Source organism: Panthera tigris, chromosome E1 (genome assembly GCF_018350195.1).
Source record: "Panthera tigris isolate Pti1 chromosome E1, P.tigris_Pti1_mat1.1, whole genome shotgun sequence".
NCBI classification, from domain to species: Eukaryota; Metazoa; Chordata; class Mammalia; order Carnivora; family Felidae; genus Panthera; species Panthera tigris.
The window spans coordinates 44,293,848-44,321,273 of NC_056673.1; the positions used below are offsets into that span (position 1 = coordinate 44,293,848).

At 49.1% G+C, this 27,426-nt stretch overlaps 1 protein-coding gene and 1 pseudogene across 1 annotated transcript in view; one reads left to right on the forward strand and one right to left on the reverse strand.

Annotated features, from left to right (window-relative positions):
• Positions 1-27,426, forward strand: part of ITGB3 (integrin subunit beta 3) — a 54,244-nt gene that overhangs the window by 19,901 nt on the left and 6,917 nt on the right. Inside the window, exons 3-13 of the mRNA XM_042965410.1 lie at positions 5,332-5,527; positions 6,654-6,906; positions 8,474-8,636; positions 9,265-9,426; positions 12,000-12,095; positions 12,521-12,610; positions 13,304-13,438; positions 14,892-15,321; positions 21,223-21,445; positions 22,618-22,718; positions 24,875-24,994. Coding sequence (XP_042821344.1) covers positions 5,332-5,527; positions 6,654-6,906; positions 8,474-8,636; positions 9,265-9,426; positions 12,000-12,095; positions 12,521-12,610; positions 13,304-13,438; positions 14,892-15,321; positions 21,223-21,445; positions 22,618-22,718; positions 24,875-24,994 — 1,969 coding nt within the window. The remainder of the gene's footprint in view (positions 1-5,331; positions 5,528-6,653; positions 6,907-8,473; positions 8,637-9,264; positions 9,427-11,999; positions 12,096-12,520; positions 12,611-13,303; positions 13,439-14,891; positions 15,322-21,222; positions 21,446-22,617; positions 22,719-24,874; positions 24,995-27,426) is intronic.
• Positions 23,926-24,080, reverse strand: LOC122233904 (annotated as a pseudogene).

The window sequence follows — 27,426 nt, forward strand, 5'->3', positions numbered from 1 at the left end:
CTGCTGAAAGTGTCTTGGCTGTCGGCTTAAAAACCCAGAAGTGAACCATCTGGGCCATTTTGTATGGGACTTGTTGAATAATTGACCCTAGAGGGCCCTCTGCCTCTGCCTCCCTTACCTTAGCCATTGCAGGAAGGGTTGGCAGTGCCTGGAAAAACAACTGGTTGGGCTCAGCTTTCCCTTGGTCCTAGAGGACAGCAGCTCTGGGTGTGTATCACAAGTGTTTGGCCGGGTAATAGGAAAACATAGCCAAAGTGGATGAGTGCAGTTTTGGGTCCATCTGCACAGGGTGTGTTCCTGGAGGATTGGATACTGATACGGGTGGGGGCGGTGTACTGTCTCTGGGATGTGAATGTAACAAAGAGGCCAAGCTCCCCCAGAGATTCAACTCATGGTCTCGGCCTCCGTGGCGCCATGTTGGAATCTAGAACCTTCCAAACTTGCCTCGTTGTAAGAACCACCTGGGGTGCTTTTTAAATATCAAGGTTCCCCGGATGGATCCTGGACCTTTTGCACCAGCATGGGTTCTTATAGTAGCAAGTTTGGCAAATACTCCTGATCAAAGGGGCTGATCACTGGGGTCATGGTCGGTGGAGGTGGAGTTAAGGCAGCCAGCTAAAATTCAAGACACCCAGTAAAATTAGAATTAAATAACAAATAATTTTTAATGTAAGTATGTCCCAGATATTTGCTACATTTGGCAACTCTAAGTAGAGGGGAGGTACTAGAAATTCTTCTGTAGTCCTGAGTTTGCATCAGAAGGTGGACCAGCTGACACTCAGCCTGACAACCGAGGATGAAAGAAGAGGAGTGGGTTTGGGTCTAGCTAAGTAGAAGACTCCAGTAGAGGTGACTTGTTTTCTTCTCTGCATCTATCGGGGAAAGGTTTGAGGCTACTATTGAATTCTTTTTCAGTCGCATTATAATTTTGTTCTCACTTCTCTGCTGCTTTTTCTTTCTAGTTTTCTTTTAATCTGGAGGGTAAATGTTCATCTTGAGAGTTTTGCTAAATGTGTTATTGTAAAAATAAAGGTATAATATTGAAAGTGTTCCCCTTCCCATAAACAATGGGGTATGGATACCAATAACCATAAACTAAAGTGCTTTTCTTTTCCTCTCCTTCTTTCTGTCCCTTCCACACTTTTGTCGCTGTATGGTCAAGCGATTTCTTGTCCTCACTGGATGTCAATCAAGAAAACAATGTTAATTTATTTGGGTTGGAGGCATTTGGTAGAAAAGAGTCACCCTCTTTTTTTTTTTTAACTTTATTTGAGAGAGAGAAAGAGAGCGAGAGAGACATTGTGCGTAGGGGAGGGGTAGGGAGCGAGAAAATCCCAAGCAAGCTCTGCTCTGCCAACGCAGAGCCTGACGTGGGGCTTGAACTCGTGAAACTATGAGATCATGATCTGAGCCAGAGCCAAGAGTTGGATGCTTAACCAACTGAGCCGCCCAGGTGCCCCCCAAACAGTCACCTTCTATTTGCATTTATTGGTTTATATCATATCAAAAGAATTTGAGTATATTTGACTTCTGTTGAGATTTTTCATATTTTGAAAGCATTTCGTGCTCACAGTCTTATTTTATCCCCTGACCAAGCCTGTGAGAGAGGTAGGATAATGAGAGTTATTCATGCTGTACTTTTGCAGTTTCCAAATCAGGATGAATGGAGAATAGGACTAATAGCATGCATCAGTCTCCCAGGAGAGGGAGGGGATTCAGCTCACACAGCATGTGGGCTGGAACCTCCCACCCCTGTGCTCAGGATCTTCCCCTGGGTCTTGGTTATTCTGTCCTTTTTGTGTCACATCCGATTTCACCAGGAACTGGAACTTTAACCTTCGTCCTCCCTCCTTTCAGTTTTTTTCTCTGAGTAACCTAGAGACGTTCCTTCTACCTTCCTAATCTGGGTTATTAAGAAAGGGAATGTTGCCCAAGTGTGTTGAGGTCACCACCTTGGTATCCTCCTGGGACAGGAGGCTCTCTGGGAGAGCGTGGCTGAAGGGCCTGCCTGTTATGTTCCTGACCTCTGATGTCAGTGACCGCAGAAGGAGGGAGGGAGACAGTTTTTGTTTGTCAGTGTTTCTATTTCTAAGGAAATTCATAACAAACCATAAGGACTATCAGCAGGGCTTAGTACTTCAAACCTTCTCGTAATAAGCACTGTCATATTGGGAAATGGGCACTCAAGAAACCCCGCCTTCAAGGGTGTAGCTTAAAGACCCACGAAGGCCTTGCTGCTCTCCTTCAGTTCCCTGGTCTCCCCTTTGCTCTCTCCTTTGGCAAATGTCTTAGTACTGGAAAGGGTCAGCTCCTCCGTGCATCTTGGTCTCTCCAGTCATTGCCTTTTTTGGAAGGTTTTCTCCCTGGGGCTTTGTGGGTAGCTGGGCTCAGAGATAAGGTAGGGAGCACTGTGAGCAGGAGGATGTTTCCTGGGGGAGAGGGGTTGGGAGAGATGTGCAGGGGCAGCCAGAGAAGATTGGGCACAAAAACTCCAAGTGCCCCTAAGTTCACTCCGCCATCTGTCCTTGGCCAGGGCTGGGAGCGGAGAGGACATTTTCATCTATCCCAGAGATTTGGAGGATCTGTGATGTCCCCGTTGGAATCTTTTGGGCCAAGAAGGTTAAGTCCTTTGCACTGTTTCCCACTGCTGATGTCATTTAATCACCTCATACTCATGAAGCTGAGAGGGAAAGAAGGAAGCTGCCAACTTCCAGAAGCTTTTTCCACTTTTTGCCTGGGCCAGGATGGTCCTCATTCCGTTTCTCTTAGTCTATTCAGGCAGCTATAACAAAAATACCATAGGGGGCCTGGGTGGCTCAGTCAGTTAAGCGTCCCTTGGTTTTGGCTCAGGTCATGATCTCACGGTTTGTGAGATCGAGCCCTGCATCAGGGCTCTCTCTCTCTTTCTCTGCTCCTCTGCCCCCTCCCCCCCCCCATGCTAACTCTTTCTTTCTCTCTTGAAATAAATAAATAAACTTAAAATACCACAGGCTGGATGGCTTGAGAACAAACATTTATTTCCCATAATTCTGGAGGCTGAGAAGTCCAAGATCAAGGTACCAGCAAATTTTGTGTCATAGTGGCTCTCTTTTTGCTATGACATGGCAGAAGGGGCCAGGGAACTCTCTGGGACCTTTTTTCTTAAAAAAATTTTTTTTTAAATGTTTTATTTATTTTTGAGAGAGAGAGAGAGTGTGTGTGGGGCACAGAGAGAGGGAGACACAGAATCCGAAGCAGGCTCTAGGCTCTGAGCTGTCAGCACAGAGCCTGACATGGGGCTCGAACTCATGAACCGTGAGACCATGACCTGAGCCGAAGTCAGATGCTTAACTGACAGAGCCACCCAGGTGCCCCATGGGGTCTTTTTTCTAAGGGTACTACTCCCATCATGAGGGCTCCACCTCAAGACCTAATCACCTCTCAAGGCCCAACCTCCTAATACCTTGGGGGTTAGGGTTTAACATGTGAGTTCTGGGGGGGGGGGTACAGGCATTCAGTCTATAGCATTATTGGTTTCATGTTTCCCTCCACATGGGGAAGACTTTCAGTCTATCAGGCAAGGGCTGGGCATGAGAGGGAGAGAGATTTCAAGCATCAGGAGGAGTTTTAGGCTACAGAGTCCTGATTTTTTGAGTATGGATGGTTCCTTGTGGCCACATCCCTCCCTTGGCAATATGGCTACTAGTCACCTGCAGGGGCTAAGGAGGCAGAACATTATCTATCCTTCCCACACCAGCCACATCCCCATCCTGCATTCTGTTCCCTACCTGGGCCTTCTCATGTGTGACTCTTCCCAGGACCGTCGCTTCCACACTCCTGTTTCTCTGCCTTGTTCCTCACTCTATACAGAATTTAATACAAACTATCACTTTAAGAGGATAATTACAGTCAGATAATCTAGTTAGACCTCTCTTCTGCCATTCTTAGCTCTGTAACTTTGGGCAAGTTACTTAACTTCTCCAAGCCTTAGATGTCTTTCCTGCAAGATCGGGTTCCTCATTTGTGAAGCCTCCAGGCCTCAGGTTTTTCACTTAGAAAATAACAACAGTTCCAGCATGAGGGAACTGTAACCAGAGCTGTGTCCACATAAAGTGCGTGTCGCTGTGCGGGATATGCGGTGAGTTCTCAGTAAATGTTAACACCAGTTTTTCTGGGATATTGGTGCGGGCTGTTCAGCTGATTTCTGGAAATGGTTGTGAGAGGGAGTGGGTAGGGATGGGGGTGAGGATTGAGGGCCTGAAGGCCTAAATATTGTGAAATAGGTCCAGGGAAGGGCTTTCTGGCTTTCCGGCCAGTTCTCCCAACCTGGCAAGGAGCCCTCCTGGATCTGTGCCCACACAGTGCTGGCTAAATGTGCTGGACGTCAGGGCAGGAAGGAACTGAAAACACTATGTCACCTGACCCCCTCGTCCCACAGGTGAGGAAACTGAGGCTCAAAGGCGTGAAATGACTTATCTGGGGTCACGTGCTCATTAGTGGTAGACCTAGGATTGAGCCTGTTTCCTGATTTCTTTCCAGTGCAGCATGCCCCCCACTCAGTACTCCAGTGTAGACACACACAGAGCTTCCGAGGGCCGTGGGATATACACCAGGGTTTTTGGAAGGGCGCTCAATGCCCTGTGTCCAGGGTAAGGGAGGAAGCTTAAAGTGATAGGGGAGGCTCTGGTCAGTGCCTGGCATCATGGGATTTGCCCCAGCTTGTGGAGTTTATTTATAACCGACTTATCCAGGAACTATTTATAGAGCATCTCGTAACAATAGCTACCTTTTATTGAGCACTTATCCTCAGGCAGGCACTATACTCTGTGTTTCATGTGCATTGTCTTATTTAGTCCTGCATAACATCCCTGTGTGGGGGGCTATTATTATCTTCACATGACAGCTGAGGAATCGAGGCATGGAGAGCTTCCGTGACTCGCCCTCGGAGCCAGCTAGTAAGAGGCAGTGCTGAAGAGTCTCTGCCAGTCTACTCCTGTGCTCTGTACTTTATTTAATACATTGATGGTTGAGATCCTCTACATTGATTTCTGGGACTCACGTGCGGGTTGCATTTCTGTTTGAAAACTGCTGGTCTAGCAGGCATCCTACTCTACTGGCCCTCTTCCTAGCTATCAATCCACCAACAGGCGCTCACCCAGCATTTCCGGTACCTCAATTTCCCCCTTCTGTACAATGGGCTCTCTTAGGAGGGACCACCCGAGTTCATTTATGCTGGTTTAGCTCCGGAGTGCTGGGTAAACTCTAGGCTGTTGGGAGTTGGCAAAGCCTGGAGGACGCAGAGAGCCACATGGCTCTGACCACAGGGCCTCACCTTGGGCTCTTGTCTTACAGGCCCTCCCTCTGGGCTCGCCCCGCTGTAACCTGAAAGAGAATCTGCTGAAGGATAACTGTGCGTTGGAGTCCATCGAGTTCCCCGTCAGTGAGGCCCGCATCTTAGAGGCCAGGCCCCTCAGCGACAAGGGCTCTGGAGACAGCTCCCAGATTACTCAAGTCAGCCCCCAGAGGATTGCGCTCCGGCTCCGGCCAGGTAGGGATGGGGCTCTTTCTGGGGAGAGATCCCGGACAGATGGGCACAGGGTACAAGGTGGAGGCCTGAACCTTGGGGATGTAGCTCACAATGGAAATGGGGTGGGAAGAGAAGGATGTTGGGGGTGGTATGGGCAGGAGAACAGAAGAAAATGAAAGGTATTGGGACTTCAAATCAGAAAGATCTGAGTTTGAATCTTGACTGCCCCATATATTAGCTATCTGACCTTGCGCAAGTTACTTAACTCTTCTAAGATAGTAGGAACTGGAAAAAATGTTTATTTCTTCTTTTCCCAATGCTTGTTTTACCTAACTTATAGCTTTGTGTTGAGGCTCCGATGAGATACAAAATGAGAAAGTAATCTGTAATTGTAAGCCCCCTTTCCAGGTAAGATTAGGGCAAAGGCATGGCAGCAGATAAAATAGGGGCAGGAGACTTTCGGGGGACAAGGATTAGGCTGAGACAGGCTTTTTGAAGCATTGATTTAGACTCTCCAATTACATCAAGAAGAATTTTACCAAGTACCCTCTTCATGCAAGGCATGTGTTAGGTGCTAGGGGGTTCAGAGGAGGGTGGGACATAGTTCGTGCCTTTTACAGAGTTGAAAGTGTTGTGACTGCCAAAACCTCTGTGACCCTTGGGACCTAGAGGGTTAGACAGATGGGCATTTAGAAAGGGTGGAGAATTTTAGGTGGAAAAAAAAAAAGAGGTTAAAATAAGAGGATTGGGGTGCCTGGGTGGCTCAGTTGGTTAAGGATCCCACTCTTGATTTTGGCACAGCTCGCGATCTCACGGTTGTGGGATCAAGCCCCGTGTTTGGCTCAGCGTGAAACATGGAGCCTGCTTGGGTCTCTCTCTCTCTCGCTCACTCTCTCTCTCTTTCTCTCTCCCTCTGCCCCTCCCCTGCTCATTCTCTAAATAAATAAATAAATAAATAAATAAATAAATAAATAAAATAAGAGGATCAAGAATTGTAAGAGGAATAGAATTAGGGGGAGAAGAGAAAGGACCAGGGCTTTCCAGTCTGGTTTGATCAAGAAGTTACTCAATCCCAACTGTGTCCAAATCCACTTATTAAGTCTTAGAGCGGGAAAAGGAGAAAAACAAACATCCTCTTGCCTTCCAGATGATTCGAAGATTTTCTCCGTCCAAGTCCGGCAGGTGGAGGATTACCCTGTGGACATCTACTACTTGATGGACCTGTCTTACTCCATGAAGGATGATCTGTGGAGCATCCAGAACCTGGGCACCAAGCTGGCCTCCCAGATGCGCAAGCTCACCAGTAACTTGCGGATTGGCTTTGGGGCTTTTGTGGACAAGCCTGTGTCACCATACATGTATATCTCCCCACCAGAGGCCCTCAAAAACCCCTGCTATGAGTAAGTCCCTCTCCGAGAAGCCAGGGCAGCATCACTTGCCTTTGTCTCAGGCAGGTGCAAGTCCTGTTGCCTGTTTCTAGCTCTGGGGTAGATTCGTTGGCTGCCGTCTGGCCAAATCCTGTCTGTTTTCTACCTTGGTCTTCCTGTCTGGCAAGTGAGCTGGCCTGTTGATCCGGAGCATTGTGGCAGTAGAATCCAAGGCTGTTTGGAGTGTAGTAACTGCCAAAATCTTTGTGACTCTTGGGAAGAGGATTAGACAGATGGGCATTTAGAAAGGGTGGAGAATTGGGGCGCCTGGGTGGCTCAGTCGGTTGAGTGTCCAACTTTGGCTCAGGTCATGATCTCACAGTTTGTGGGTCTGAGTCCTGTGTCGGGCTCTGTGCTGATAGCTCAGGGCCTGGAGCCTGCTACGGATTCTGTGTCTCCCTCTCTCTCTGCCCCTCCCCGGCTCGCACTCTGTCTCTCTCTCTCTCTCAAAAATAAAACATTAAAAAAAATTCAAAAAAAAAAAAAAAAAAAAAAAAAAAAAGAAAGGGTGGAGAATTTCCAGAAAGAAAACTCATCAGCTTCTTGGTCTTGTTACAAAGAAGTAGGAGACAAGAGAAAACGAGAGGGAAAGGAGATAAAAAAGTAGAGAGACATTTATGGATGAATAAATAGAGGAATTATAATTTCGGAAGGATTGATTCCATTGTCTCCTCATCATCAAGGTTATGAGTACTACAGAGTTAATATGCAAGGGGGATTAAGTCCTGGAGGAATATAAAAAGAGTGGAAATGATATTTACTGACCTCTCTAATAGTCTGAAAATTGATATGTGTGTTTCTGTTGACACTTTGGCTTATAACTGAATGGCTTATTTAATTGGTAAAGACTCTGAACATCCATGGAGTGTAATCATTTCAAAGGATGGTTACTGAGCCAGACAATGGATGAATTTACCTTTTCGTTTTCAGAGTTATACGAGGTACCCTTTTGACTTTCTGTCTGGGTTGTTAAGTTCCCCAGTAAAGATGTCAGCCATCAGTTAAACTGTTGGTTGGTTTAGTCTGCTGCAGATCTATCAATTTGTTGGTGGTTCACGGATATGAAGTTGTTGATGAGCTTTTGCTTTATTGTTGTGTCAGTGTTACCTTGGAGAGGTGTTAAGTCCAACGTGATGGTAACAACTGGAGCCTCACTCTGATATAAGCGCTTTCCATGAGTCAACTCATGGAAGCCTCACAATAACTCTTAGGAGATATGACCTATCATTTTGACCCTCTCATTTTGACCTATCATATGACAGTCTCATGGCTAGTAAGTGGAGGAGCTGGGACTTGAACCCAGGCAGACTGGTTCCATAGCTCACTATCTTATCTTGGAGGCCAGCTGGAGGCAAAGCCACCATGATGACTTGGGTCATTAGAGGGGTTTGGAGTCTGAACAGTCTGGGTAGTGGCGGTTGTATGGAATCGGCCTGGGCCTTGTGCTACCCATGCTTGTCTCCCCCTTTCTCCCTCTTACTCCTCATGCAGCCTTTTCCAGTTAGGGTTTCTGCTTCAATTATCTCCCTCCCTCCACCAGTATGAAGAACACCTGCTTGCCTATGTTTGGCTACAAACATGTGCTGACACTAACTGACCAGGTGACCCGCTTCAATGAGGAAGTGAAGAAGCAGAGTGTGTCGCGGAACCGAGATGCCCCAGAGGGTGGCTTTGATGCCATCATGCAGGCTACAGTCTGTGATGTGAGTTTGGACGGCAGGGAGTGGCGGGTGTGGTTGGCGTAGATTAAAATGGGGAAGAAGGTGGTCCAACTGTGGGGGTTTCTGTGCGAAATAAGAGAGAGGAACAAAGAGTTTTGTATAGTATGAGCAGCACATTTCTCCTGTTATGCAGCCTTTGTTTGTATCGTTCCCTGGCCAGAGCAGACGTTTTTCTGAACCTCAGTGATCCCAGATGTTTTCTGGGAAGAGCATCTTCCCACCTTTTCTAGAAGGGTGTCAGAGTCAAGGCTGGATGAACCTTAGCAAAGCGGGCAGGTGTTCAGTTGGGATTTCTCTAGCCCAGCCCGGGCTCGTACTTGCCGGTGGCTTTCTAGATGGGCCATGTGATTATCACTGGAAAAGTTATATTTGGAGTTGAAGTAGGTGTCTTTCAGCTGCCTGAACTAATCAGCTGAGACTCTTTTCCTAAGAGACAGAAACCTTCAACTTGGAAAAGCTCTGGCTTGTGTTCTGAGGACTGGGACTGAGGCCCCTCTTCGAGACGACTTGTTCAGCCCTTCACGCGTGGAAGTCCTTGGATCTTTGTTTTCTACCAATGATGTGGCTTAAGTTGTTTTCTCTCTTTTGCTTTTTTTTTTTTTTTTAACAGGAGAAGATTGGCTGGAGGAATGATGCCTCCCACTTGCTGGTGTTTACCACTGATGCCAAGACCCATATTGCGCTGGATGGAAGGCTGGCAGGCATTGTCCAGCCCAATGATGGGCAGTGCCACGTTGGCAGTGACAACCATTACTCTGCCTCCACTACCATGGTGAGATTCTTGGTACCACCTATGGTCCCAATTCACTCTGGCCAAGGCTGCCCTAACCCAGGCAGAGTCTTTGTGTGAATGTGGAAATGGCGGCACTTCCCCTGGGCAGGGTGCAAGGCTTGTTTCAGCCTGTCCTCCCGCTGCCCCCCATACCAACTGGACACCCTCACCCCCGGTACGGCCTGCACAGCCATTATAAGTGGTCCTGGCTGTGGCATTGTTGCCACCACCTCCCCTGCCTCCAGCAGCAGAAGCAACAGCAGCGGCAGCAGCATGGCATCCAGAATGGACCCAAAGGACTTTTGCAGGTCCAGCTGGGAAGCGGGCCTTCCTGTCTACTGTGCACAGATTAGCCTCTTCTTGGAATACCACGCTCACTTGTGATTATTGGAAGAAGACAGAGGAAAAAGAGACAAAGATCATCTGAAGAATGGCGATCTGTTCCTGTGAGGAAAGGTTAAAGGGACAAAAAGGAAGAAGGTGAAAGGATGATGTAGCTGATACAGAAGACGACTTCTTCTAAGTTGTTTTCTATGGCCTTAGTAGGTCAAGTAACAGGAGAGGAGTTAAGTGGCTGTAAGCCAGGAAGAAATGTAAGACCCTCAGAATACTGATACCTGGGCATCTGGGGGGAGGTGTGAACTCTACGTCTCTTAAAGACAGTATAGCCCCTCCTTGTCTAGGTGGCTTAACGGTACACCTGTGTAAAGGTGGGAGTTCCCCGCCCCCGCCCCCCACCCCCCCCGCCCCCGCCCCCAAGCTGGATGATCTCATGAGTTCTCTGCAAAGGTCTAGGATCCCAGGGACATGTTCGCAGTTCATCAGCATCCCCATTGTGGCTTGGGTTCTTTGGTGTCAGCCATGTCCAAGTGGGCAGGACCGGGCACTGGGTGAGTCAGTAATCATTGACACCTAATGTATGCAAGGCACCTTACCAGGGGCTGAGGGGGATAAAGGGACTACGTAAGGTCCTACCCTTTTTGGTTTAGTTGAGGAGACGTGCTACCAAGAATACAAGATGCATGATTGATTAGTGTGCAGTGGGGTAGCACGCTCAATAAGGGCTTTAGGTATTCAAAGGGGGAAAGCTCATCATGAACTGGGATAGTCAAGGAAGGACTCCCAGAGAAGGTGGGACCTGAGCTGGGTCCTAAGGAAGGAGGAGAGTTACCAGAAAGAAGGCCAGCCCATGGCGGGGAGGGGGGGGGGCAGCCAGCTCAGTGGTCAGCAGAAGAGGGAGAGAGGTGTATGCCGTGTGGACCAGAAGGCTGAGACCACGTTGGGGAGGATTACGCACGCCAGGCTGAGGCGTTTGTCAGTAGTTGCAAAACAAGAAGAAGCTTCAAAATGGGGCTTGACACATGCTGGATGGAGAGCAGTGGGTAGGGAGACTCGGAGTTCTGCCTTGCAGCTCCCTCCTTCCTTCCCGCTCGTCACCCGCCCCTCTCTCCTCGGAGCCCCAACATTCCCTTGCGATGCCCCTCTCTGCACTTCGCTTTGTGTCGTATGTACCTGGCTTCGGCACTAGACTCTGAGCTCCTTGGCAGCAGAGACTGTAATATGTGTATCATTCAATAAATGTTTGTTAAGCGAATTAGTGGGGGGAAAAAACGAGGCCTGACAACTAACTGGTGTGAATGCATCAAAGTCCAGTAGGAAGAAAGATGCTTGGTTTCCTTTCTTCCTTTCTTTCTTTCTATGCTTATTTATTTTATTTAAAAAAATTTTTTTTAATGTTTATTTATTTTTGAAGGAGAGAGAGACAGTGTGAGCGGGGGAGGAGCAGAGAGAGAGAGAGACAGAATCGGAAGCAGGCTCCAGGCTCTGAGCTGTCAGCACAGAGCCCGATGCGGGGCTCGAACTCACGGACCGTGAGATCATGACCTGAGCCGAAGTCGGACGCTCAACCGACTGAGCCACCCAAGCACCCCTATGCTTATTTATTTTAAATGTTTTATTTATTTTTGAGAGAGAGAGGGAGAGAGAGCGCGCACGTGCTCATGCATGGGTGGGGTAGGGGCAGAAAGACGGAGACAGAGGATCAGAAGTGGGCTCTGTGCAGACAGCAGCAAGCCTGATGAGGGCCTTGAACTCACAAACCGTGAGATCATGACCCCGTCAACCAACTGAGCCACCTGGGTTCTCTTTAATGTTTATTTATTTATTTTGAGAGAAAGAGAGAGCACACGCAGTGTGCAGGGAGGGGCAGAGAGGGAGGGAGGGAGTGAGAATCCCAAGTAGGCTCCATGCTGTCAGTGCAGAGCCTGATGCGGGGATCAGTCTCATGAACTGTGAGATCATGACCTAAGCCAAAATCAAGAGTCAGACACTCAACCAACTGAGCCAGCCAGGTGCCCTGAGATGCTTGGCTTTGACCAGCCTTTGCCTCTTCATCTGTCCCTGGAGTTCACAACTGGGTTTGTGTTGCCACTTAGTCCATTGCCTCACACTGATCACGGCGTGAAAAGGTTTCAGCACCACCACCGTCTGGGCCACAGCCCAAATCAGCCAAGTTCTAAGGTGTAGAATTCAGGTGAATTCTTAACTGACTTCCACATCCTCCCATTTTACAGGATTATCCCTCTCTGGGGCTGATGACCGAGAAGCTATCCCAGAAAAACATCAATTTGATCTTTGCTGTAACGGAAAATGTAGTCAGTCTCTACCAGGTGACTGTGCCTTCAGGGATTTCGGGAGTGGGGTCTGTATTGGGTGGAGCCGTCTCTGGGAACCCAGGCACACTAGCACGGGCCATGCTTCCCAACCAGGAAAGCCCCTCCTCCAGCCTATTCCCAGGGGCAAATGGTTCCTTTTTATGGTCTCTCTCCTCCAACCTTGAACCTCACGGGATGGGTGTGTTGGTGTTTGTGGTGCTGGAGGGGAGTAATTTATTGGGGGAGAGGGGTGTGAGAAGTTCTTTATAATTTTTCTCAGGGCTGCAAAACTGCTAGGTTTGTTCCTGGAAGTGACAAGTAAAATATCCCATCCTTCCCTCAATCTTCGTTTCAAGACCCTCATTCTGATTTGGGGAGGGCTTTTGAGATCACCCTCTTCATTTAGTCAGCCTTGCACATCTCTCTGTCTTACCTTCTAGAACTATAGCGAGCTCATCCCAGGGACGACAGTGGGGGTTCTGTCTGCCAATTCCAGCAACGTCCTTCAGCTCATTGTTGATGCTTATGGGGTAAGTGTCTCGCACTGGGGTTGGGTCTGCTGAGAATCCACCTCACTCGGCATTCCCCAGGAGGGAACGCAGATTTTGGAGTCCTGGATGTGAGTCCACGATGCAGCCTTCACTGCCTTCCTCTTATTCTTCTAGAGGCTGGCTGATGGCCAGCACTGGGAGGAATGCAGCCTTCTGAGAGGGAAATGGCTCAGAAAGAAATGCCAGGGAGTGTCAGGAGCAGTGGGTGGAAGAGCTTAGAGAAGGTGGAAAGGAAAGAGAGGTTGGGGATGGTGATGAGGAAGGACAGGGTGAGGGACAGGGCTCCAACAATAGAAGAGGGAGCTGAGCCAAGGGGAAGATGAGGTCGGTTAAAAATTAGGTAAAAAAAGCTACTATCCAAGGTGACCAGTGCTAGCCCTCCCTTTTTGCATGTCTCTGAGGCTTGCAGGAGGGTGTGGCTGGTTTAGATTTTACCCAGATTCAACTAGACACCAGGGGGGACAGAGAGAGAGAGGAGCAGGCCTTGGGCAGGAAATATTATAATAGGCTCCTAAGGATGCTCTCCTCTGGCAGCTTCTAAGCAAACCCCAGCACCCAGCACTGCCGCGGTGAGTCCGTGGCCACCCGATATTTTACTTGGGGTGGAATTGGTTCCTATCTACTTCCTCTCAGCTCATCTCCTTAACCTTCTTTTGCCCCCTTTCTGCTCAGAAAATCCGCTCTAAAGTAGAGCTGGAAGTGCGGGACCTCCCCGAGGAGCTGTCTCTATCCTTCAACGCCACCTGTCTCAACAACGAGGTCATCCCTGGCCTCAAGTCTTGTGTCGGACTCAAGATTGGAGACACGGTGAGGTGGGCTGGGCTGGGCAGGGGCTGAAGCTTCAGCTCTGACCCTGGCCTTTGCCCCTGAGCGTCTGTGGGCACCCTTCCATTCCTCCCCTGCACCTTCTTCCCGAAGGTCATTACAAGTTGGATATAATGGAGCTGCCAACCTTTTCCTCTGAGACTCCTGTTGTCTAAACTTCTCCACTATGCGGAGATTTTTAAAAAACTTGCGTTTAGCTTACCTCTGTTTGTTTACGCACAGCTGATTGCAAATGAAAATATTTCTTACCTTTGGCCCAGTCTCCAGCCTCCCCTACGGTAATACCTGTCTTTCCTCTACAATGTGAAATGGCAGTCACATCTACCGATAGTTGCTGAGCGCCAACTTTGTGCCAGGCATCATTCGCTGCTGGAGATTCAACAGCAAATGGAACAGGCAAAAATACCAAATACCCACTGTCATAGACTTCCAGAACGCAAATGTTCATTTTGCCCCTCAGGTCCCTCTGTGGCCTCTATGGCTTTCTTTCCTTACTGGTTCTCTTCTGCTTCTGCCGATGGGGGGAGGGGTTGGTGAAGAGGGAGGGAAGCAGAAAGGGGGATAGCTATATCTCTATCACCGGTATCATCTGTATCTCTATCATTTCTGTATCTAGGTCCATCCATCTGTCCGTACACCTATCTATATTCTAGAACATGTGCACATATCCTGTCTAAGAAATATTGGCCGGAAAGGTGTTTGACTGCACAAGTGATGATGTACTATATGGAAATTAAACAGTAGATCCTGAGCCTTTGGTCACTGTGTGGCATCGTGTGGTGCCATATAGTGCTTTGTGTGTCTGGCTGACTGACCTTGTGTATAATCAGTCCAGCTGGCTTCGTTGGCCGGAGAAGAATTTTTATAAGATCACAGGTTCTGTTCTGCTTGAGCTGGCTTATTTCACAGGTGGAATTAAAACACACACACACACACACACACACACACACACACACACACACACACATCCAGGGGCACCTGGGTGGCTCAGTTGGTTGAGCATCCAACTTCAGCTCAGATCATAATCTTGTAGTTCGTGAGTTCGAGCCCCACCTCAGGCTCACTGCTGTCAGTCTGTCAGCGCAGAGCCTGCTTCAGATCCTCTGTCCTTCTCTCTGCCCTTCCCCCACTTGCAGTCTCCCCAAAAATAAATATATATTAAAAAAAAAACAAAACCAACCTCTCTCCTGACTGTAAATTATGTCTGTGCACCCAACCAGATATAACTGGACAACTGTCCCCAGGCTTTTCTTTTTGCTTTGCAGACCTTGGTCATTTGGAGGCTGAGGAACTCCAGGTTGCTGGGGGATGAGACACCCAGTTTGGATATTCCCCGGGCAGGGCAGGGCGGGGCAGGGCGGGGCTTCTTTCCCTCCAGGGCTGGAGTGATAACAGGGTGCGCCTGTGTTTGAATGCGGTCTTCCTTTCCACCCAGGTGAGCTTCAGCATTGAGGCCAAGGTGCGAGGCTGCCCGCAGGAGAGGGAGAAGTCCTTCACCATCAAGCCTGTAGGCTTCAAAGACAGCCTCACCGTTCAGGTCACCTTCGACTGTGACTGTGCGTGCCAGGCCCATGCTGAGCCTTACAGCCGCCGCTGCAACAATGGCAACGGGACCTTTGAGTGTGGGGTGTGCCGCTGCGGGCCCGGGTGGCTGGGGTCCCAGTGCGAGTGCTCCGAAGAGGACTACCGCCCCTCGCAGCAGGAAGAGTGCAGCCCCCGGGAGGGCCAGCCCGCCTGCAGCCAGCGGGGCGAGTGCCTGTGTGGCCAGTGCGTCTGCCACAGCAGTGACTTTGGCAAGATCACGGGCAAGTACTGCGAGTGTGATGACTTCTCCTGCGTCCGCTATAAGGGGGAGATGTGCTCAGGTGAGTGAAACTGCACACCCTCCCGCCCCTGTACCCGTGCACGCTCGCTCGCACATCCACAGCCTCTGGAAACTTAGGCCGGGGCTTAGGTGGGCACAGGAAGGCCCAGCAGGCAGAGCCGAGTGGATGGTCCTTCCACTCCAACGGCAGAAGACAGGAAGGAGGTTCTCTGTAATTCCGCTCTGCTCCCCGCGTCCTTGCTCCTGGGGTACACAGCAGAAGGGAGCCTCTGCTCTCCTGGAGCATGGGAACGAGTGGGGGAGCCTGAAGGTGAAGACCGTTATTTTCTTTTCTTCCACCTGCCATCCTGCTAATACTTTAAATCACTGGCTCTTGATCATTTCAAGGATGCGGAACAACTCCCTTTTTAGGTTAAAAAAAAAAATCTCTGGCTGCTGGTAATTAGATTTTTAGTAGTTACAGATTCGGAAACTGCATGGTATCAGAATACGTAGTAAAGTTGGTAGTAATTATTTTACATGAATTTGTCTTTTCATGACAAGACTTGGAAAATAGTAAAAAAGCAAGGCAATGGAGCACGTTTAACAGCCAATACACTCGGAACAATGAGTGGAAAATCATAAGCTCTTTTTACATGCTGGCACTATTTTGTTATCGCTATTGGCACTATAACGTTTTGGATTCTAGATCTGTGCTGTCAGATATAGTAGCCCCGTGTGGCTGTTTATTTGTAAATTAGTCACATTGAATTATAACTTAAATAAAATTTAAATAAATTTAAGTTAAATGAAAAATGAGGGGCGCTTGGGTGGCTCAGTAGGTTAAAGCTCTGACTGCACTGCCAGGGTGTTGACTGCATAGAGCCCGCTTGGGATTCTCTCTCTCTCTGCCCCTCCCCCATTGGAGGTTTTTTTTTTTCCTCTCTCTCAAATGAACTTAAAAAAATTAAAAAAATAAATGAAAAATGAAAAATTCATTTCCTCTGTTGCTCAGGAGCTCCACGTGGCTCGTGGCATGCTGGACAGCATAGACGTGGGAAAGGATTGCCATTGAGAGGCCCAGCCTGCAAACTGGGGCTTACGATTTTGGCTCCTTCTACCTGCAGGATACTTTTTGTCCTTCTCATTACAAAATTCAGTAAAGTCTTGAGGCCCACGGAAATCTCAACCTGGTCTTTCCTTGCCCTAAAGACTGCTCCTAGGCTACTTCCCCAGCTAGACCAAGTGGAACTAATGTGAATGTCGTCTGTATGTGCTGACAATACTTGCAGAGGCAACTAGGCAGCCTGAGTAGTTCCTGGGGCACTGGGGATAGGTTTTCGCTGGATTATGGTCTCTGAGGCTTGATTCCTCTTGTGACAGAGAGATCAAAGACATTTGCAAGTTGTTTAGGATTGGTTTATGGGTGTATTGTGTGGTTAATTAACACAGATTATAATTGGCTTCTTTGGTGATCAAATCTATGGTGCAGATTGGCTTCCTTTGCAATGGGGCTTAAAGGAGCCGAACTAATCCAACCAGATGTTCACTTTAACATCTGTCTTTAAGAAAGCTTGATTAGAAAGGGCTGCCAGTGTGGTTCAGATGGTTAACTGACTCTTGATTTCGGCTCAGGTCACAATCTCAGGGTTTGTGAGTTTAAGCCCCACGATGGGCTCCTCGCTGACACTGTGGAGCTTGCTTAGGATTCTCTCTCCCTCTCTCTCTGCCCCTCTCCTGCTTGAGCTCGCTCTCTCTCTCAAATAAATAAACTTTAAAATTTATATATATATATATGTGTATATATATATATATATATATATATATGTATATGAAAACTTGATTAGAAAGGTAAATCTATGTCATTCTTTTAAAAAAAAATTAAAAAGGGGGCACCTGGTGGCTCAGTTGGTTAAGCATCCTACTTCAGCTCGGGTCATGATCTTGCAGTTTGTGAGTTTCAGCCCTGCGTCGGGCTCTGTGCTGACTGCTCAGAGCCTGGAGCCTGCTTCAGATTCTGTGTCTCCCTCTCTCTTTGCTCCTCCTGTGCCCATGCTCTGTCTCTGTTTCTCAATAAGAAATGTTAAAAAAACAATTTGATTCTAAAAAAACTTAAAAAAATTTTTTTAATGTTTATTTATTCTTGAGAGAGAGACAGACAGAGCATGAGTGAGGGAGGGGCAGAGAGAGAGAGAGAGAGGAAGACACAGAATCTGAAGTGGGCTCCAGGTTCTAAGCTGTCAGCACAGAGCCCGACATGGGGCTCGAACTCACAAACCATAAGATCATGACCTGAGCTGAGGTCGGAGGCTTAACTGACTGAGCCACCCAGGTGCCCCATAAATCTATGTCATTCTAAAGCATGCCCAAGTCACATAAAAAAGACTTCTTTTTATTATCTACAACATTGTTTCCTTTATTCATGTCAGCAAAATTTGACAGAGATTGGAAAAAAATGGTAGCAGGGAGATTAGGGGAGAAAGAGATCAGGCACGGACCCCCCAACAGCAGTTTGAATTAGAGGGTGAGGGAGGCATTTCAGCTCATTTTACTAGTGAATAGTACTTACATCATATTCAGAGTACCAAAAGGAATGGTAAGTTTGATGTGGGAGACCACGGGGAGTAGGGTGGGGCTGAGGGGAAGAGGGTTGTCCTACGTGAGGCCTACAGATAGCCCCTTGGGGGCACCAGGGACAGAGGGAGGGCCACTTCTCCAAGCCTCCTGGTTCCTGGTCTGGTATGAGGCAGGGTGGGAGGGACCTCGGGCAGAGTGTGTTTCCTTCAGCTGCTGGTCCCACCGATGCTGCGAAACAAAGCCATCGGGTTCAGCAGCCTGCTTCCTGCCTCTCACTGGTGCAAGCACAGCTCTTCAGCAATGCGCTCCACCCAATTCACGAGGGAACCCCAGGCAGCCGCTCAGAGGCCTCCCTCCCCCACTGCCAGCCCAGGTGTTGTGTGCCTACTGGCTGCAGGTCTGGATCCTGTGGTGCTGCCGTCACACTCCCCAGTGACGGATGCTCAGGGACACACACTTATTGAGCACCTGTTCTGTGCCAGGCGCTCAGTCCACACGGGTGAACAGGGGGCATGCGTGATTCCTGACCACTCAGTTTGTAGACCAGTTCACCATTGTCTCTTCCCTGGGCTGCTGGCCTGGTCTGTTCTTTGCTGCAAGCAGTGGCTCACGAGGGGGGCATGCTATGACTTAGCCATTTCCCCAGCCTCTGGCCTTCCCCCTCCCCGCTGGAGGCATGGTCTTTTGTGGTCATCTGTTATCAGCACTTCCGTTGGAAACATCAGGGAGTGCATCCTTCTCCCCGAGGGACTCATCCTTCTCCCCGAGGGACATCCATGAGCATAGATTGATCACACACCCCTGAGCCAGGTTCTGTGCTGTAGTGTTGTGGGATAGGGAGGCATGAATAAGACAGTTTTGCCCTTAATTAACTTACCTGAGGATAATTCACAACATGAGGCAGAACGTGCCAGATCTTAGAAGTGAGGCGTCCTTGGGGCGCCTCGGTGGCTCAGTTGGTTAAGCGTCTAACTTCGGCTCAGGTCATGATCTCGTGGTTTGTGAGTTTGAGCCCCGCGTTGGGCTCTGTGTTGACAGCTCAGAGCCTGGAGCCTGCTTCCGATTCTGTGTCTTCCCCTCTCTCTGCCCCTCCACCCACTCTCACTCTGTCTCTCAAAAATAAATAAAACATTTTTAAAAAATTAAAGAAAAGAAGTGAGTTGTCCCTGGGGAATGTTATAGGAGTCTCCTGGAGAGAGACCCAGTGTGAACAGAGGAGGCCTGGGTGGCTTCATGGAGGAAGTAGGATGTCAGACAAAGGGTCGGCTCATAAGGCAGAGAGGAGTGGGGCTGAGCATCGGCCTGGGAGTCACGCTCTATAGGGAGAGGTCATTCCCTCTGACCTAAAATACTTGCTCCTCCCTTACCCCTCCCCCTCCCTCATCTCCACCCCTCCCCTGCTGCCTTCTTTTCTATTTCCCTCCTCTTTCTTACACTCTCTCTTCATTTCTCACCCTCCTCCTCTGACTTTGCTGTGAACCCAGGCTCAGCCACCCTTTTGCTGGAGGGATGCCAGTCCCGTGACATTACCGCACTGTAGCTTCCTTCTGAGGGCTGACCCTGCCCGGGCTCGGGCTCGGCCTGCCGGCTCCGGCCCGCCACTCTACTTCCAGCCTCGCTCCGTGGCTGGCCTGGCAGACCATCTTCTCAAAGGTTACTTTGTTTGGCCTCACAAAGGAAACACTATGGGACAAGGGTTTCTGAGGAGGCGGAGGCCTCCGGGTGCTGCCAGACCTCTGTGGCGTCTGCCTTTCCCTGTTCGGGAGCCATCACTGAAAGCTGCTTGTAGTAGACACTGTGGGGCCCCTCCAGCTGCTGTTAGGGCTGCTGATAACGGCTCACAGCTGCCCCTTCCTTGGAATTATCTTCAGCTGACAGGAGCTGTCTTGCCCTCAGACCTGGGCCAATGACTGGTGGACAAAGGTTACACAAGACCATTCCCTTTGCCTCCGGGTGGAGCGGGCTCTACTCTCCAGATATTTGGAGCTGGGGCAGCTGACCTTATGTTTGCCACCCAGAAAGAAGCAGACATCTCTTTCCAAGGCAGCGAAGGTGTGTCTGAGTCTTGAATAGAGGATGGTGCTAGGATCACTGGCAGAGAGACTCATTGACCAAGGGCCTCTAGTCAGACCCACTGGGGTCCCTGGGGAGCAGAAGATGCCAGCTAGTGTCTGTTTGAGCCTATGCACCTCGCTCTCCTCCACCATCTTGGGGCCCATCCGCTCACACAGTGACATGATTTTGAGACCCGTTGAGGTTACTTCCCCTTGGCTCCCTGCCTTTCCTCTGATTAACAGTCAGATTTTTATTATTCATCCACTTCTTCCTGATTCGGAATCCTTGAGAATGAGTCACCCTTTCTTCTGAGTTTGGGAGAGCCAAGTTTTCAAGCCTTGTTAAGTGATTAGGGGGATGTAGCACTGAGAGTTAACACCTGCATTTAACCAATCTACCCCCTACCCCAATCTCTCTTTCCCATTCCTACATTCATGCAGTAAAGTGAGTAGGTCTTTCCTACTAGGGCTGATGGCTCTCTGCAGTACTGTGATGATACAACACAGGGCACATGCTGGTGAATGTGTGTGTGGTTCCCAGGATTTTTTTTTCTTTTTTAATGTTTATTTACTTATTTTGTGTGTGAGAGAGAGAGAGAGGGAGAGAGAGAATCCCAAGCAGGCTCCAGGCTGTCAGCCCAGAGCCTGACGCAGGGCTTGACCTCACTAACCAAACCGTGAGATCATGACCTGAGCTGAAATCAAGAGTCAGATGCTTAACCAACTGAGCCACCAGGCACCCTACCCAGGAACTTAACTAGGACATAAGCTCCACGGTAATAGGGACCTTTCCTGTCTCATTCACTGCCGAATCTCCAGTGCCCAGTGTGAGCTCAATAAATATTTGTTGCATAAATGGATAAAGAAACATTAATTGCATGCCTACTGTATTTCAGACGTTACGCTAATCCCTACCGACGGACAAATTGATATGTCCTCTCTCACTGTGGAGCTCAAAATCTAGAAAGAGAAACAGATAGGCAAGCAAATGGGCTGGTCATGAGGGTTAAAATAGAGGTATATGTAAGTGCTGGGAGAACACGTCGTAGACAATTTGCTCCGGGGAGGTCAGAAAAAGTTATGGAGGGGAAGGAACTTTTGAGTTGAGCTTCGAAAGGTAAGTGGGAGTTTGGTAGCGATCACGGGACGAAAGGGCGTCAAGGCAGAGCTAGCAGCATGAGGCTAGAAGGATAGAAGGTGGTGACGCTTCCGTGGGGTGTTAATGAGTGGCCGTGGGAGGAGGGTGGATGAGGGTAAAGCCGGAGAGCAGGCTGAGCCACGGGTTGGGGCCCCTCACCTGCTGCCCGCCCCCTCGGGCTGTGTGCTTTCAGGTCACGGCCAGTGCAGCTGTGGGGACTGTCTGTGTGACTCCGACTGGACCGGCTTCTACTGCAACTGTACCACGCGCACCGACACCTGCATGTCCAGCAACGGGCTGCTGTGCAGCGGCCGGGGCGAGTGTAAGTGCGGCAGCTGCAAGTGCATCCAGCCCGGCTCCTACGGGGACACCTGTGAGAAGTGCCCCACCTGCCCTGACGCCTGCACCTTTAAGAAGTGAGTGGGCAGAGAAGTGAGTTGGAGCCAGTCGGGTGCTAGAAGGAGGGAGGGGGTCCCCCAGGCTAGAATCCCCAACCCTCCAGGTTCTTACTCACCAAAGCTTCAGGAGGAGGCGTCCGCTGCAGCTAAGAGGCCAGCTTTCCTCTTCCCACGGAAAAGTTTGGGCAAAGAGGGAGGGAGAGCCAACCATGCAGGGGCCAAAGTAGCACCCGCTGGGCTCCAGTTGGAGAAACCCCTCTCCTGGGATGGCATCCTGAATCCCTGAGTTGGGAGGAAGGCTAAACCAGGGAACTTCTGGGGAACGTTCTCATGTTCCGATCCTGTGGGAGAGTTGGGCTGGAGTTATGAAGGATTCTGTGAAACAGGAGATGTTCGCTAGTACAAACTCCACTCATCTGGGGTCAGGGGAAGCTCCTGCCATTTCTCTTGCCACTTTCAGCAGGGCTGGGCTCATAGGCATGCAACCTGTGCATTTGTACAGAGCCCTGTGCTTAGAAGGGCCCCATGCTTGGTTTACCGCTCTGCTGGCACTGTCTTGTAATGCTTAGGGATTTTTGAACAAGGGGCCTGACATCTTCTTTTGTGCTGGGTCCCCAGATTACATGACCGGTTCTGCCTTTAAGGCTCCTCGAAGTGGCACACGCCTCACCTCCTGTCACACTCTCGGATGGGACATGAAGAAGTTTAATGAGGGGACTGGGGCCTTCTGCCTGCCAGGCCCTGCCTCTGGGTGAGGAGGAACTCCCACCCCTGAACTCCAGACCCGACCCTCTGGGTCCCCCAGAATTGTCTTACAGGGGTTTTTGTTTCGGTGTTTGTTTTCCGAGGTGGGGCAGCTTTCTGGTGTGTGGACGTCAGAGCTGGACTGACACACACGTAGGTTTGCTCCTCTCTCGTCTTTTTTGTTTGTTTATTTTTGAGAGCGAGAGAGAGAGAGAGACAGACAGAGTGCAATTGGGGAGGGGCAGAGAGAGGGGCACATAGAATCTCAAACAGACTCCAGACTCTGAGCTGTCAGCGCAGAGCCTGACGCGGGGCTCGAACTCACGGGGCTCGAACTCGAAGACGGCGAGATCATGACCTGAGCCGAAGTCGGATGCTTAACTGACTGAGCCACCCAGGCGTCCCTCTCCTCCCTTGTCTTAATCTCTGTGTCGTCTCTCTTTTAGGAAGTGTGTGGAGTGTAAGAAATTTGACCGAGGAGACCTACATAAAGAAAATACCTGCAGCCGGTACTGTCGTGATGAGATTGAGCCTGTGAAGGAGCTCAGTAAGTTCAGCATGTCTTAGAATTGCGCACATATGCGGCTGCTGAAGTTTTCAGTTGATCCCAAAACGTGTCTATGTCTCATCAGTAAAATGGAAGAGTAATCCCTGCCTCAAAGGCATGTTGTACAGACCTGATGCACACTAGGCACTTAATAAAGGCCAGCTTCCCTGAGTCCTCTTGTGCCCTCTGCTAATTTGTTCCACAGTCCCTCCCCATTCTGCTGCTTCCCGGCACCCACAGACTCAGCAAGACCCTACAGATAACTTTTAAAGTATGTAGAAATCAACCCTAACTTGACCTCCCCAGGGAGAGGAAGACAATGCATCCCATTTTACGGATGAAGAAACCTAGGCTAGGTGACGTCAGTTTAGGAGGCTAGTAACCATTTACTGAGTTTACTTAACTGAGAGTGTTCAGCAATGCCCAGGCATACTGCTCTGCTGGTTTGGAGGGAAACCTTCACCCTTATGGATTTTAGCTAAAATCATAATGCTGTAGCCTTTTTTGGCTCTCTGGAGCCCTTCCTAGAATAAGACAGATAAAAATACAGTGGTGAGCAAAACTCTTGCCTGCAGTCATTGTAGTTTGAATTTCACCTTGACCGAAAAGGGGATAATCTTTGTTGCTGTCAGCACATCTGATGTTATCTGGGTCAGCTAGGCATTGGTTGGTCTAGGGAGATGGCAATCTCTCCTGAGATAGCTGTCTCTCATGAAGGCAGGAAACATGTTTTCAGTGAGAGCCACAGTGAGACACAGCCAGTCAGTCGGCTTCTGGCTGGGGGTGTTACAGAAAAGGGTCAGCTCTCCGGATCCTTTGGCTAATATCAGAAGTGGGGCTGGTGGGGGGGGGGGTGAGGGGCGTGATTTGGGGATTGAGTTTGAAGAGACGGCTTTTCCTCCTGAGGAGAATCGGTATGCTGTGATTAGCTCAGGCGGGCGAGACTGCTGAGAGAGATGTGAGATGTTTTTATTACCTAGACCAGAGGGGAATCTCAGGTTAGTTGAAAGTATTTCTCTTACCCCCTACCCCCGTGCCATGATAATCATAAAGATAAATGCTTGTTTGTATGGAATTGTGTAACTTATAAAAGTTAGGCAAGTATCTTTTCATACACATGATCTTGTCTTTTTCTCAGCCACCTAGTAGAGTAGAACTGTGGTACTGTTGTTATCTTCATTTTGCAGATGAGGAAACTGAATCTCAGGAAAGCTACATAACTTGCCCGAACAAGTTAAGCTTAGAATGAATCTGGAAATCCTTACTCTTTCCACTGTACTCTTATACCACTAGTTTTCGGGCGGCTCATTGAGTTCAAGTCTGATACTACACTTGATCTTAGCCAAAAGGCCGAGAAGCAATCATTGAGTTCAAGTCTGGTGTGCTCTGAGACTCCTGTTTTAGTTCTGTTCCATCACGTACTTGTGTTGACCTTGGTGCATTTGCTTAATGTCATCGTGTGTCAGTTTTACCTGTCTGGTTGCATCACTATAGGACGTGGTGCAAATGAGAGAGGGGCACCTATAGTTTCCCTGTCAGAATAAGAGGCTTCAGAATTAGAAGGGGTGAAGCCTACAAAAAAGTGATGGGAGTCAGAGAAGAGAGGCTGGCTCTGGAGAGGAACACTGGATCAGACGCAGAAACGGAAGAAATGTAAGGGCTTTGCCAACAAACTATTGAGAATAGTTTAGCCAGGAGGGAAAGGAAAGAGAGGGAAGGGAACACCCTTCTGTATTAGGTACTGTTCACTTGACGTCATTTAGTTCTCTACCAGTGTTGTGAGGTGGGTTATCCTTTTCCTTTCATAGATGAAGAAAGAGCCAGTGAGGTCAAGTAACTTCCCCAATATTACGCAGCTGACAGGTGGTAGAGCCAGGCTTTGAATCACACTGTGTCATGTGTTCTGTCATGTCCCTTCCAAGGGAAGGAATACGAACCAAAAAGGGTCTGGGAGGGACAAAATTTAGCAGCGAGGGTCATCTAGAGGCAATTGCCAGGCACAACAGCCATCTCAAGTCTAGGCATCTTGCCTAATGTCAGGCATAGGGTTTCCTGTTGCATACTTTCTCAGAAGTCCCATGACTGGGGTTTGGGGATGGCCCCGTCTTCCAGGAATTGCCTTGTTTTTCACTCTCCCATATTTTCCCCTTCCTCAGAGGATACTGGCAAGGATGCAGTGAACTGCACGTACAAGAATGAAGATGACTGTGTTGTCAGATTCCAGTACTATGAAGACTCCAGTGGAAAGTCCATTCTCTATGTGGTAGAGGAGCCAGGTGCGTGAACCGCCAGGGCCCCTGACGCTGCACCTACAGGGAGAGGGAGAGCCACGTTAGGCAGCAATTTCCACCCATTACGCCTCTTACACAGAACAGCCAAGTTAAGACTACCTTACAAGTGGTAAGTTAGGGCCTGTCATCTGGGGGTGGGAGATATTTAAATACCAATCTTTGTGAGAAAGTGACTTGCTAATTGAGGAGGCAGAAAAAGAAGGTGGGTAAGGAAAGGAAGAAGGTAGATATGGATCCCACGAAGGGACAAAATACATCCTGGCCTTTTTTTTGAGGTGACACTATTAAGAAGTGAGGAATTTAAAGTCTGGGACTCTTCAGCATCCGCTCCACTTAAGGTCAGGTGGTTGCCAAGGGCAACCTGTTCGCTGCTTCAGAGGAAGGCCTGATGCTTTGAGGTGTTGACCTTACCAGGGTCACCATGAGACACAGTAATGGCTTTGAGGCACCAAGCCAAGGTGTTCTGAGCACTGAAAAGATAGTGCTTGCTCTCACAGCCTTCTGGAAGCAGGAGGAGCTCATCCGTCATACACAGACCAACCACAGGTTTGTCGCCATCCAGTGTAGTAGATTAGCTCGCTTCCCCTTACCACTCCCGTCTCCTTCCTTTCTCTTACACAACAGACAAAGCGATGAATCACTAGAAAATATTTTCGAGTACTTATTGTATATCAGCCAGTAGACTAGGTGCTGGGAATATAACAATAAATCAAGCAGATGTGGCACTCACAGGCCAGGGGGAGAGGGACATGTAAATTGATAGTGATACTGCTGAGGGACAAGGGCTGTGCCAAGGCGGGGGGTAGACAGGAGCTTCTATGAGTGAAGGAACAATGTCTGAAGGCAGAGACTAAGTCAGTTGGTTGCTTGTCAGTTGATTCCTACAGCTGTAGAAATTTCTTCAAATCCTCCTTCAGACCAGGGTCCAGCAAACACTTTCTGTTCAGGGCCAGGGGTTAAATATTTCAGGCTTTGGCGGCACCTGGGCGGCTCAGTTGGTTAGGTGTCTGACTCCTGATTTCAGCTCAGGTCATGATCTCACGGTTCATCGGTTTGAGCCCCACATTGTGCTCTGCACTGACAGTGTGGAGCCTGCTTGGGTTTCTCTCTCTCTCTCTCTCTCTCTCTCTCTCTCTCTCTCTCTCTGCCCCTCACCCACTCGTGCTTTCTCTCTCTCAAAATAAATATTGTAGGCTTTGTGGGCCTTGTGGTCTCTGCCATGACTACTCTGCCATTGTAACAGGAAGGCAGCCATAGTCTATATTTAATGCACAAGCCTAAGTATATTTAGAAAGACAGGTGGCAAGCCACATTTGGCTCCCAGACAATAGCTTGCTGGCCCCTGCTTTAGGAAAGTGGGTCTCAAACTTTTCTATGTTCCCCTTGCTAAAAAATCGAGAGTCCTGAGCCCCATGCTGCTTCCATGAGCCTCTATGTTCTTTTTATTTGATTTTTTATTACATTTTTAAATGTTTATTCATTTTTTGAGAGAAAGATGGAGCACGAGTCGAGAGAAAGATGGGAGGGGCAGAGGGAGAGGGAGACACAGAATCCGAAGCAGGCTCCAGGCTCTGAGCCCAATGCAGGGCTCGAACCCATGAACTGTGAGATCATGACCTGAGCCAAAGTCAGACACTTAACCGACTGAGCCACCCAGGTGTCCCCAGCCTCTGTGTTCTTGAATAGTGCTCCTGGCAGTTGTGAGACGCCCCAATATTTGAGTGCCTCTGCTTTGGACACATCACTTCCCCTAGTGAGCCTTCTCAGACCGCCTCCATCATCCTTTCTTCTGATTCGGTTGGGTGCTCCTGTTTGAGTCCCAGAGCAGCTGTGTTTCCCTTAGATGGGCCTTCATTCCACCATTAACTTGCTTCTTTAATCACCCATCTCCCTCAGTAGATCACGTGCCCCACGAACACACGAACCATCTGTCTTATCTATCGTTATATCTCCATACTTGGCTCAGTCATCTACAGAGAAGATACTTAGTAAACGGGTTTTGAATGAGTTACTAGGACTGATTATTCGAGTTGACAGGCAGGCTTGCATACATGTTGATAACCTGCTCGGAGAACTTTGGCTGCTTGGAGAAGGAAGCGGGTGACAGTGGAAAGAAGCTCTACTACATCCGGGTCAGCCAGGGTGTTGCTGGCTGCATGGGTACCGGAGAGCATGGCGCCCCCTACCGTGATATTGTTCACCTGCCTTTCCCAGGGCTCTCACCCTTCAGAAGGGAGAAGGAAGGTAAAGGAAAGGGTATGACCTTAATTTTATTTAGCGACTGAAGGGAAAGCTGACATGGGAAGGGGAGAGGGCAGAGTCTGGGTATGTATCTGTGGGGGAGCACATGTGGATTATATGGCCATGACCCCTCACACTTTCCCGCCCACCTGTGTTAACACGTTTCATGGATTTTT